Source organism: Microcebus murinus, chromosome 5 (assembly GCF_040939455.1).
Source record: "Microcebus murinus isolate Inina chromosome 5, M.murinus_Inina_mat1.0, whole genome shotgun sequence".
In the NCBI taxonomy this organism is placed as follows: domain Eukaryota; kingdom Metazoa; phylum Chordata; class Mammalia; order Primates; family Cheirogaleidae; genus Microcebus; species Microcebus murinus.
Window position 1 is genome coordinate 101,534,879 of NC_134108.1, and position 12,169 is coordinate 101,547,047.

Sequence of the window (12,169 nt, forward strand, 5' to 3'; positions counted from 1 at the left end):
CTAAGTTGATGTGTCTGGGCTTGGCACCAGTTCTACAGAGCAGGGAACACCACACTCAGCACTCCAGGTTCTCTGCACCTCACCCCCGCTCCCTGCCTTTGAAGATGACCCACTCCCCATCTACAACCTTCTCTGCATCCACTGTATGGACACAAGCCTAACTCCCCATAACTCCCTTCTACTTTTGTGTTATTTACTGGTCTGTACCATTTCTTTTTATTTTTGTATTAAGTGAGAGTATATGATAAAAGAAGTGATGCTGCTCTGAGATGAGGGGACTTGAATGGTGATATAGAAATTGCAAACTAGAATTGTCACCAATTTCATAACACTTTCTCATTTACAAAGTGCCTGGACATATATTTTACAGATATATATCAGTTCTCAAATCTGGCTGATAATTGGAATCACTTGAGGAAATTTTAAAACTCCAGCTGTCTGGGTTTCACCTCCAGAGATTCTGATTTAACTGGTCTAAGGTAAAGACTGAGCATGAGAACTTATAAAAGCTCCTGGTGAGTATAATATGCAGCAGAGTTTAAGAACCGCTGGATCCTAACACCCACCCTTCACAGTGTCAAGCAGGTGGCACCACTTACAGATGACAGAACTAGTTTAAGAGGTACTAAGACTTATCCAACACTGCCAGGTTAGGCTAAAACCCAAGAGTTCCCAAGGAATTGCATTAGGGTGGAAAGTCAGGGCAGGAGAGAAGCTAGCAGAGCCTTACCTTACAACAGAAGTGCATGCAGCAGAGTGATGGCAAGTCGTCATCAGGCTCCAGGGGGCTGACACAGACAGGGCAGTGGTCGGGGCGTGTTGGGGTAGCCTGGGCCTGAGGCACGCACAGCCCAGCTGCCAGCAGTAGCGGCTCAGGGTCATCACTGTAGCTCTGCAGCAGCTGTTCGGCACCCCAGTGGGAATGAGCCAAAAGGTGCTGAGCCACATCTGCCTCTAAGTTCAGCATTTCCTGCACCTGCCGTACCGTCTGTTCCATCAACGCTTCTACCTCCTGGGGGCTCATGGTGCGGCTTGCAGGCAGCTGCAGAGATGCCAGGGCAGCCACAGCTTCTGGGCTTGGGGGAGAGAAGAGACAGCAATCAGTATTTCTGCCCTGCTTGTCCAGCCTACTAACAGGCCCCCACCTGGCCCCAGCTCCCTCCTTGTGCACCCTTGCTTGCACCTGCCTAACCAGCCTGAGGATAACCACCCAGATCAACTGTCAGAGCACGGTCCTCCCCAGAAACATTTGTAAATGTGAGGGTGTGGCTGGCTGCTGTAATGACTGGGGACATTAAAGGTATCTAGTAGGCAGGGGTCAAGGTGCTAAGTGACCTATAGTGGATGGGATGGTCCCACCTCAAACGGTAGCAGCACCTCTAGTGAGAAATGGTAGTGTACATCCTTCCTGCTCAAAGTGTGGCCTGTGCATCAGCAGCAAAGGTATCACTGAGAGCTCTACTGAATCAAGATCTGCATTTTAACACCGGCCCCAGGTAATGTATATGCATGTTGAGGTTTGAGAAAGATTACTCTAGAGAATTCACTTTATACATGATGCAAACAGCAGGTGTGAAAAGTAGTACCATAACAGCTTCCAGTGAACTGGATCTCACATTAAAAGCTTTAGGGGTGCCAGCTAATTAGGGAAATCCTATGGCAAATTCCTCTGTAGAACAAACTTCTTGAAAGTTTTTATATTTCACTAAGCAGAGTGTATAGTTATTAATACTCAATACATATTTGCAGAATATTTCATATTTGCTTAGAATTACAGACATCTATAAAGGAGCTGAAATATCTGGGTCCCTTGCCTAAAAGCTGGCCCTGGTAGGTGGGGACAGCCAGGCACCTGACAGGCAAGGAAGGGATGGGGTGGTCGTGCCGGGAGGAGGAATGAGGATTAGCAAATGGAGGGAAATAACACAGATAGGGAAAATGGGAGTAGACAAAGAAAGAAAGGAAGTGTTTTTTCACGAGGAATGCTGGCTTTGGCACCACAACCCCTCTCACCTCACTGCAAGGGGACAGTGGTAGGGTGGCTACCTAGGCTTGGAGGTCTCGGTGTTCTGGTTGCCACAGAAAGGGACGTCTGCCTGGCCCCTGTAGGGCCCCATGGGCTCTGGAGTAGCATACATCAGGATCTGGGGGCGGTCATCACGCCGTTTCACGTAGCCCTGGCCCAGGAGGTGCAGGATGCAAGAGAGGACATCTGTACTGGTACAGGCCACGCCCCCAGCAACAGCATGGCCCAGGCTTCCAGGGGGATTTGGACCCTTCTGCCAGGCCTCCAGCACCTGGACGAGAGGAAAGAAATAAGCAGCCCACTTTTACCTAGGGAAGCTAGCCTACCTGGGTTCAATGCTTGGCTCCGCTACTTAGTAGCTGTGTGACTATGGATTAGTTACTTTCTCATGCCTCACTTTTCTAATCTGTCAAATGTGATAAAAATGATAATACTTAGTGAACTATTGTGAAGATCAAATGATTTAATCATGCAAACTCTTAGAATGGGGCTTTGCATGTGGTAAATACTCATGTCTTATCTCTACCTTCTAACTGTCCTGTCAGGAACAGAAAACCCAGATGGAAATGTCACCCCACAGAGGTCTCATATTAAGGGAGTTTACCTTCCCTTATGATGACCTCTGGGTTCAACCCCCAGCCCCAAGCATGACTCCCTCACACCCTCAACTTCACAGTCCCCCCTCTGCCTACCAGACAAACCAGCTGATCAATGTGGAGGCCTTTCTCCCCATGGGCTTTGAGAATACGGACAAGAAGACAGCTCAAGAGGTTCCTCTTCTGTTCCAGGGTTCGGCCCTCATCTTTCTCCACGTTCAGGTATGTCTGGGGAGGTATCAGCCACAGGGCCTCCCCACTGGGCTGGGGCCCAGACTCTCGAACCTGCAGCATACCTGGAACCCACTCCCAGTCAGTTTCCCGAGGAGGGGAGGGATGGATGAAAGGGGACTATGAGGACCCCATTCTCCTTCCCTACTGCAGTCTCCCTATCCCGAGGGCCTCCCCCCATCAGCAGCTGAGCCTCCCTTGACTTACCCCCATGTGGAAAACCCTGACCCTCAAACAGGGCTAGAGGGCCATTCTCTGAGGTGAGGGGCAGGAGTGCCTGGAGCAGCAGCTCAGGGGAGAGGTCAGAATTCTTCAGCAAGGTCTCTACTGACACCTCCTGGTGAGGAGAAAAAGGCCCAGTCAGGAGTTAAGGAAAAAGAAAGAAGAGAGGAGGAAGGATGGAAGGGGGACAGTTTAGCAGAACAGTGACAGACAAGGTGGTAGAGAAGCAGAGAGGCTAAGGAGCTCAGGTACCTCTATCTGATTGAAATTCAATAGCAGCCACATCTGCACGGTGGACACATGCAGGGTCTGGTCCCCAAACTGCAGCTCAGCCCGGCCTAGCCATGTCCACTGCAGTCGCCGATGTGGCCCCATGTCCAGGACTGGATGGTTCTGACCTAGGAAGGTGTTGAGGAGAAGGATGAAGAGAAATTGCAGGGGCAATGAGGGGGTTAGGGGTTGAGGCATCAAGCTTTGCTTCTGCTAGTCCAGGGGTCCTCAAACTTTTCAAATAGGGGGCCAGTTCACTGTCCCTCAGACCGTTGGAGGGCCAGACTATAGTTTAAAAAAAACTATGAACAAATTCCTATGCACACTGCACATATCTTATTTTGAAGTAAAAAAACAAACGGGGAAAAACACCTGCATGTGGCCCGAGGGCCATAGTTTGAGGATGCCTGTGCTAGTCCCTGCAGGGAGGAGGGCCCCAGCATTTCCAGAGAGGTACCTTGTCAAACTTCTAGATCTCAGCCTTCTCTGTGCCTGCTTACCTGGCGAGCCACAGGAACCTAAGAGCCCACCCTGTGCCTAGCCCTGTGCCAGGCAGGTTCCATGGAAGACTAGAGAGAAGAGACCTGCATTTTGCCCTCAAGGAGCTCCCAGTTTTAAAGACCTAGTAGGCTAGGTCTCCTCCTCTTCCTGTGGCACAGCTCAGGCAAGGTGAGCCTGGGACATTTGTTCATACTAGATAGCAAGGAAACTGTCAAAGGTAGAGAGTATTAAAAAGGATCAGGAGCCAACCTGAGAGATGTTGTCTGGCCAAAGATGGGACAGTTTAAGCATCAAAAAAATAACACCTGCGATGTGTGACGAAAACACAAGATATTTAAAAGTCTATGAGTTTGTAATGGTATTTTTAAAAAAGACCTCATTGGTCATATTTAGAGGATACTAGAGAACCAATATATTATTTTTGAAAATTAGTTATTTAATAAAAATAATGAGAAGAAAGAATGAATCAAGGCTTTCCTATATAAACTGTACTTAGGGTGGGAGGAAGTTTCTCTTTATAAAGAAAAAAGCCAATACATGAAGAAGGAATGACAAAACTAGAATATCACTGTTTCATAACTACTAATGAAATGACAGACCTAAGCAATGACAATGAATGACTGCCTAGTGAAAAGCTGATGGAAAATTACACATCATGTCCAGATGAGACTGATAACACTGAAATCCATGATCCATCTCAACATCACAAAGAGAGAAAGCTAGTTGGGACCTGCCTCCTGGTGGAAGGACACATACCACTGATGAAGTGCTCTTGCCCGAGAAATCAAAGCCAAATCTGATAAGCCTCTGCATATGAGTTTTCCAGAAATAAAGGTAACAGAGGAACATGCTAGAGGACACCATGTGGAATACAGTCAGCAAAATCCAACCTGAGAAAACTTTACTTGGCAAGTAATTAATTGCATGGGGGAAAAAATGGAGGTGGGAACTTAGAGATTAAGGGAGATGTAAGAGATAACTCAACCAAATGCAAAGTTTGGGCCTTGTTTAGATCCTCATTAAACAAAATAACCAAAAAGAACTCAAAATAATCTGGGAGATATGAACATGGACTGTATACTTGAGGATATTAGGGATTATGAATTTCTAAAGGTTTGATAACTGTAGTGTCCTTTTTTTTTTTTATAGAGTCCTTATCTTTTAGGCTTGGGCGTGGGGATATAAAGTAGGTGGGGGTATAGATTGAAACAAGATTGGCCAGGCTTGGTGGCTTATGCCTGTAATCCTAGCACTCTGGAGGCCAACAGGAGGATGGCTCAAGGTCAGGAGTTCAAGACCAGCCTAAGCAAGAATGAGATCCTATCTCTACTAAAAATAGAAAGAAATTAGCTGGACAACTAAAAATATATAGAAAAAATTAGCTGGGCATGGTAGTACATGCCTGTAGTCCCAGCTACTCAGGAGGCTGAGGCAGAAGGATTGCTTTAGCCCAGGAGTTTGAGGTTGCTGTGAGCTAGCCTGATGCCATGACACTCTAGCCCAGGCAACAGAGCAAGACTGTTTCAAAAAAAAAAACAAGATTGGCCATGAGTTAATCTATGTTGGCATTTATCTGTTCTGTCTGCATTTGTATGTTTGAAATTTACAATAAAAATTTTTTTTGAATGAGGGTGAAAATAAACCATTCTCATAAAACTAGTAAGGTTTCCCACCAATACTCCCTCAATGAAGAAACTTCTAATTGACATACTTTAAAAAGAAGAAAACTGCAATCAGAAGGATCAAGACATAAAAGGACTGGTAACTAACGCACTTGCTTGGTATGATGGCAAATGTCAGTATCCACTGACTAAAACAATCATAATACTGACAAAGTTGGAAGGTAAAAAAAAAAAGAGAATTCTAAAATGCTGAACAACAGTAGTAAGCAAGATGGTTTTAGAGCTGGAGTAAAGATTTTCTAAGGTCCTTTTATTGTTCAGAAAGGTGGGAGGTGATATTAACCAATCAATCATACAGGTTAAAAATGTAAGCATAATCAACTATAGAAATAGAATGTGTAACTTCTAAAACTGACAAAAAAGGATTTCTTTTTTAAAAATCAACAAATCCAAAAAGAAGAAAGAAAAAAAAAAAGCACAAAAAAACCAAGGCAAAATCATATGCTATAAAGACATTGAATTTATTCTTCTTCTTTAAAGATAAGAAGGGTAAACAAAAACATAAAATAAGAAGTTAAAAATAAAAGCCAAATATATCATTCATAATAAAGAGGGTAAAACTGAGAATCAAAAAGAGAGACTGTCAGGTTGAACAACAACAAAAAATTATAGGCATTTATGAAACACATGCCTAAAACATAAGGGTCTGGCAAAGTTAAAAGTAAAACAATACTAGAGGAAATTCTGATTAAAGTAGAATATTGGTATTGTTTTAAAGTATGTCTTCCCACAGATTGCTTATTAATAATAACAAGGGAAAAGATATTTACTATACACTGGAGAGATCAAACAACTTCTTGGCCAGGATGTCCAAATTAAGATCATAAACAAGGGTGAATGAAAATTGTGTGCTTCAGGATGTAATAACTTAAGAAGTATTAATACATAATGTCACTTATTTAGTATCCTGCCTAGGAATGCAAAACCTGAATCTAATCATGAGGAAATACCATACACACTTAAGATGAGGAATTATTTAAAAAATTTTAAAGAACTGTATTCTCCAAAAATGTCCATGTCATAAAAGACAAATAAAAGGCTGAGGAATGGTTCCACATTAAAGACTAAAGAGACATACCAATTAGATCTAACAAGTGGCCCTAAACTAGATCTTGTCATAGAAGTCATAGAAGACATTATAGGTCAACAGACAAATGAAAGTATAGAAAGTAGATTAAGGTACTGTGTACACCAACATTAAATTTTTAAATTGATAAATGATCTATGGTTATGTAAGAAAATACCTTTATTCTTAGGCAGTATGTACTGAAGTACTTATGGGCAAAGGCCCAGCATATTGCAATTCTCAATGGTTCAGAAAAATAAAGTGTCTATATAGATACACATATATATATACACACACATCTATACACAAATGTATACATATACAACGAGCAAATAAAAAAGCAAATGTTAACAAAAGGTAAACCTGAATAAAGAGTATGTGAGTATTATTTGTATTACTCTTATAATTTTTCCATAAATTCAAAATTATTTCCAAATAAAATGTTTTAAAGTAAAAAGATAACTAAATTATATACTTAAAATGGTTAAAATGGCAAGCGTTATGTTAGACATATTTTATCACAATAAAAAAAGAGACCTAAAAGATTGAAAACTTCTCTCAGTACAAAAACAAAAAAGTAAAAGTATTGAAAACAATATACCAGAAAGATACTAACCAAAGAAAGCTGGTATACTATTAATACCAGAGAAAAATATACTGTAAGAGAAAAAGCTTTATTAGAAAGAAAGATGATAATTCATAATAATAAAAAGGTTGAATTTATCATGAAGTTTCTGTACCTGCATCATCTGCTATGATAGCCACTGGCCACATGTAACTATTTAAATTTAAACTAGTTAAAATTAAATAAAACTAAATATTCCTTAGTTGTATTAGCCATACTTCAAGTGCTTAATAGGTATGAATGGCTATCATATTGAACAGTGCAGAAAATAACTTTTCCACACTGCAGAAAGTTCTACTGGATGGCACTGTTAAATAATTTTACACTTGTACCTAATAACATAGGCAAAATATATATATAAAATAACATTGACATGATTAGCAGTTCAAAAGTTCACTATCATAATGGTGGATTTTAGCACACCTCTTTCAGTATAAGATCAAGTAGACAAAAATTAGTAAGGTTACAGAGGATGTGAACAGTACAGTTAACGCAAGGTCAATTTACTGAAATATGTAGAATCTTGTATCTAATGGCTAAAGAATACACATTCTTCTTAATCACCCAGGAAACATAAAATATGACCATCAACTAGGCCATAAAGGAAGTCTCAGAAAATTACAAAGATTCAGAATCATAGAAACCATGTTCTCTGGCCACAGGGGAATGAAGGTAGAAATCTAAATTAAAAAAAAAACAAAAAACTAAACAAAAAAATTATTTGAAAATTTTAAAATATAATTCTAAAAAACCAAAGAAGAAATAATGGAAATTGGAAAATTTTTAGAACTAAACAATAAAAATACTACATTAAAAAAAAATTACAGAACATCCCAAATGTCCATCAACAGCAGAAAGGGTAAATATATTCATACAATGGAATATGACTCAGCAATGCAAAAGAACAAACTAATGTTACAACTGACAACCAAGATAACTCCCACAGACATTATGTTGCATGAAAGAAATCAGATACAGCGTAATACTCTACAATTCTATTTATATGATATTCAAATACAGACAAAAATCTACAGTGATAAAGGGAAGAATAACGGTTTCTTTTGGAAGGAGACACTGTCTGGGAAGGGGACATGAAGGCAGAAGCCATCTAGGATGCTCAAAATGTTCTGCATCTTGATCTGGGTGGTGGGTATGTGGATGTATATGGAAATAATTCATTAAACCTTATAATTAAGATTTGTGCACTTTTCTGAATACTAAACCCCAGTAAAAAAATTGTTTAAAAAAAAAACTTTATAGGATGCTGCTAAAGCAATATTGAGAGGGAAATGAATAGCCTTAAATACCTGTATTTAAAAGAGGTCTGAAAAGACTAAAAATTAAGTAAGCAACTAACTTGAAGTTAGAAAAAGAACAAATTCATAGAAAGTTGAAAGACCTGTAAGAGCAGAAACTAATGAAACTACAACCCACTCTTTTTCACCCTTCCCTAGGAGACTGTTATAGTTTTCTTATCTACACACTCCTGTCCAAAGGTCCTCTCCTTTTCTTCTCTTGCCACCCCAAATTTCACCCCAATCTCTAATTTCCTCTCCCTAGCTCCTCACTCTGGCTGTAGAAACTGGAGAAATGGTCAAGGGCATCACAGAATTCTGTGGGAAGGCACTTTCTGGGATGATACAGGTAGCAGAGTGGGGAGACCGGCCAGCAACGTGGTGACAGGACCAGTATAGACACTGTTGGACTTGGATCTTCGATAAATAGTTCTTTCTCAGCCTCCTCTTCCTCTTCTTCCTCCTGAGGGATAGACGGATTTCAAGGGCCCTTGGGCTCCCTTTCTTTGGTCTAGGCTTCTCTTAATTGCCTGTTTTCCCACTCTTTCCCCTTGCTCTTACCTCTTCTTCCTCCAGTCCCTTTTCCTCCTCGTCCCCCTGCTCCAAGAACAACTTATCAAGCTGCTGGAGCTGGAAGAGGTGGAACTGGCGCTGCAGCTCCTCCGAGGTGCTCAGGCTCTGCAACATCAGCTGGGGCAGGCGGTTGGGGAAGCAGAGGCCAATCTGCTCCAGCACAGCCCCCTCCAGCCAGCTGGAGCCCAAGCTCAGGAGACGGTCTGCCATGTAGTGCCTGCAGCACACACAGCCCAGGCTAAGGCTTGGTGTAGGTGCCAGTGTGGCCCAGCTTCCCCCTCCAGAATGTAGGTCCCTCTGTTGTAGCCTGACTGAGTCACAGGCCCTGCCTCACCTCTTCCTTTCCACTCTCTTTCCACCAGTACATGGCCATCTCCATATCTCAATCTCTCCTCCCACTGTCTCTTACCTCATCTTCCCTCTAAGACTCAGATCTTCCTCTTCTCTCTAGGCCTCCCATCCCCTACCTCTCCAGACCTGCACTCACTGGTAGAAGTGCTCAAAAGTTGTGGCCAGCTCCAGGCCAGAAAGGACCATGATGGGTTCCAGGTGCCGCTGAAGCCGCCCCAGCATTGCCACTCCAGGGGCTCCACCAATCAGGCCCCCTTGGATCTGCTGGTCAATGTGCCTGGCAAACTGCTCACTCATCTGGGGCATGGAAAGGGTACGGGCAAACCATGAACAAGGGCATAGAGTAGGAGACTGGGGAGTGAAACGAGGTAAAAGGGCAGAGCACACAAAGATAAACATGGAACATCAGGTTACAGCCCCGTGTACAGGGAGGCTGGCGGGACTCACGTGAACAGCGGTGAGGAAGGATTGTTGCAGCAAGGCGCCAGAGAAGCCACTGCGCAGAGCCAGTGTGAAGGCTGCCCGAGGCCCAAACAGCTCTGAGCCTGCTCGCTGCAAGTGTTCATAGAGTTTACAGTAACGAGGCACAAAGTCTGGGGCCCTCCAGGCTGCAGCCAGGAATCTGTTGACCTGAGAAGAAAAAGGAAGAAGTAACATAAAAGGAGCAGCCCCTCTCCTCAGACTTCAGCTTACTTCTGCCCACCTGCTCTTGCACCACGCTCAGCCAGCACTGGGTTATGTTCCTCAGGCTGCTGCTTGTAAGAACTGGTGAAGGTGCGAGGCTCCGATCCCGACCCTTGCTGTTCTTGCTGACTGTGGAGACAGAGGGGAAAGGAAGGAGTTTCATCTCAGCCTCTGGGTGAATTCCCAGTTCTTGGGTACTGATCCCTTCGAAAGGCCTGGAGGTGCCTGGGGCCTGGAAAGGCCCAGAGCAGAGCAGTAAGGAGAGTAAAATCCAAGGAGGAAGAAGGAGCCAGATATCACCACTGCCCAGAGTCTTAGCTCAACTGGCCACAGCTGCAACTGCGACTTACAGGGCCGAGTGGATGGCTCAGGAGAAGGCCCAGGAGGATGCTCCACATGCACCAGTAAGTGGCAAAGGCGACGAACTCGAGAAGCAAAGGATGCTGCTCGACTCAAGGGTTTCTGGGAGCTCTCTCTTTGTTCTAAGTATTGATCCAGCAGCCATCCCAGGGCGCTCACACCTTCTGCACCTGAAAGAAGACAGGTCAGGAACAGTCTCCATGGGAAATGGGGAAATAGATGGCCCAGGGCAGAGGAGGGAGAAAGAGAAATTGTTCAAAAAGGTTTGGGGGCAGCAGGGCCCTAAGTTCTCCCCTCACCAAGGTTTGCTTCAGCTGGAGTCTGGGGATATGGTAACAGGGTGAGGTGGCAGGGAAGATTCAAATACCAGAGTCTCAGGGAGCAGTCCCTGGGGCAGGAAGGAGAGAGGAACATTGAGGTGACAAGCCTTCAGGGATAAAGACAGGAACCAAGAGAACCAAGAGCATTAACTCAGGTGATCCCTGGGAATAATTATAAGGAGCTGGTTAGTAGGGCCAGGTGTCAGGATGGTTACCAGGGGAGGTGATGTTCTGCACCAGGGGGCTGACCAGGGCCTCCCAGCAGGTCTTGCCCAGTGCCTGGGCGGCCTCGTCATCAGGGAGGAAGCGATCAGCAAAATTCTGTTCATGGCGCAAAACCCTGTTCAGTCTGGAAACAAATAGTGTATGGTCACCAATTAAAGGCACAAATTTCCCTGAGGCTCCACTCAAGTGCAAATCAACTCCCAATCACTCAGTCCCTTACCCAAGTCTCCCCTATCAGCACATACTCGGTCCCTTACCCAAGTCTCCCCTATCAGCACATACTTCTCATCTATGTTCTCCTTCCCCTCATGTCCTGGCTGCAGCTTTACCTTTCAGATTCCCACAGAAGCATGGCTCCTACCACCTACTTCTTACAGTGTCCTGTTCCCTTAACCATCTTCCCCCCTGTGCTCCACCCACCTGGGACAGAGCTGGAGGAGGCGCCTGCGGTCCTCTGCTATGTCCCGGCTCCAGGCCTGTGCCTGAATTGTGTAGAAGAGACATGTACGACGGCACAGCTGCTCCCGAAATAGTGGCCAAAAAGTGGGCTTGGGGCCCAGGACCTCCACACCCCGAACCCGGGTGTCGATGCCGCCCTGCAACACATGCACAGACTTATCCATCACCTAAGCCACCTGAACCACTAAGTACTACCAAAGCCAGGCCTCATACCCTGAGTTCCCTGGAGCTGCTTGGGACATCCCCACATCTTTGGAACTCAACAGGTTTCTGGGCTATCTCCCAAGAGGACCAAGGAGAAACCCTGCCAAAAGCCCTGTTCCCCAAATGTTAGAGAAGTCAGCTACTATGGAGACCTTGTGCTACCTCCTAATCCTCAGCCCCCGGCTTTTACCCCGGCCCCACCTGCTGGCAGCGCTTTATGCGGATCTGGATGATGGGCCAGAAGCGGTTCAGGTTCTCCAGAAGGATCACCCGGCTGGCAGAGGGCATCACGTTTACCTGGGAGGGCAGAAGAGGGAAAGAGAGAGCTGTCACCTCCAGAAGTGGAGCTGGAAGGACTGTTGACAACAACCTAGTTGGTTATGGTGTGTGCCTTTCAGTTTTCCTGCACCAAGCCCAGGGGTCTACATAGCTCCACATCCCTAATTCTGTTCTTGCTCCTTACAAGATGATGCCTTCCC

At 44.5% G+C, this 12,169-nt stretch overlaps 1 protein-coding gene across 4 annotated transcripts in view; it reads right to left on the reverse strand.

The window, feature by feature from the left end:
* The window catches only part of CUL9 (cullin 9), a 36,269-nt gene that overhangs the window by 6,646 nt on the left and 17,454 nt on the right, over positions 1 to 12,169 (reverse strand). For all 4 annotated transcript variants that reach the window (XM_012773139.2, XM_012773136.2, XM_076003333.1 and 1 more), the window contains 14 exons: positions 11,892 to 11,987; positions 11,448 to 11,623; positions 11,018 to 11,151; positions 10,473 to 10,652; positions 10,142 to 10,251; positions 9,886 to 10,068; positions 9,575 to 9,735; positions 9,076 to 9,304; positions 8,788 to 8,977; positions 3,328 to 3,473; positions 3,061 to 3,190; positions 2,719 to 2,918; positions 2,047 to 2,297; positions 731 to 1,076 (listed from right to left, as the gene is read on the reverse strand). In XM_012773139.2, coding sequence (XP_012628593.2) covers positions 731 to 1,076; positions 2,047 to 2,297; positions 2,719 to 2,918; positions 3,061 to 3,190; positions 3,328 to 3,473; positions 8,788 to 8,977; positions 9,076 to 9,304; positions 9,575 to 9,735; positions 9,886 to 10,068; positions 10,142 to 10,251; positions 10,473 to 10,652; positions 11,018 to 11,151; positions 11,448 to 11,623; positions 11,892 to 11,987 — 2,532 coding nt within the window. The remainder of the gene's footprint in view (positions 1 to 730; positions 1,077 to 2,046; positions 2,298 to 2,718; positions 2,919 to 3,060; positions 3,191 to 3,327; positions 3,474 to 8,787; positions 8,978 to 9,075; positions 9,305 to 9,574; positions 9,736 to 9,885; positions 10,069 to 10,141; positions 10,252 to 10,472; positions 10,653 to 11,017; positions 11,152 to 11,447; positions 11,624 to 11,891; positions 11,988 to 12,169) is intronic.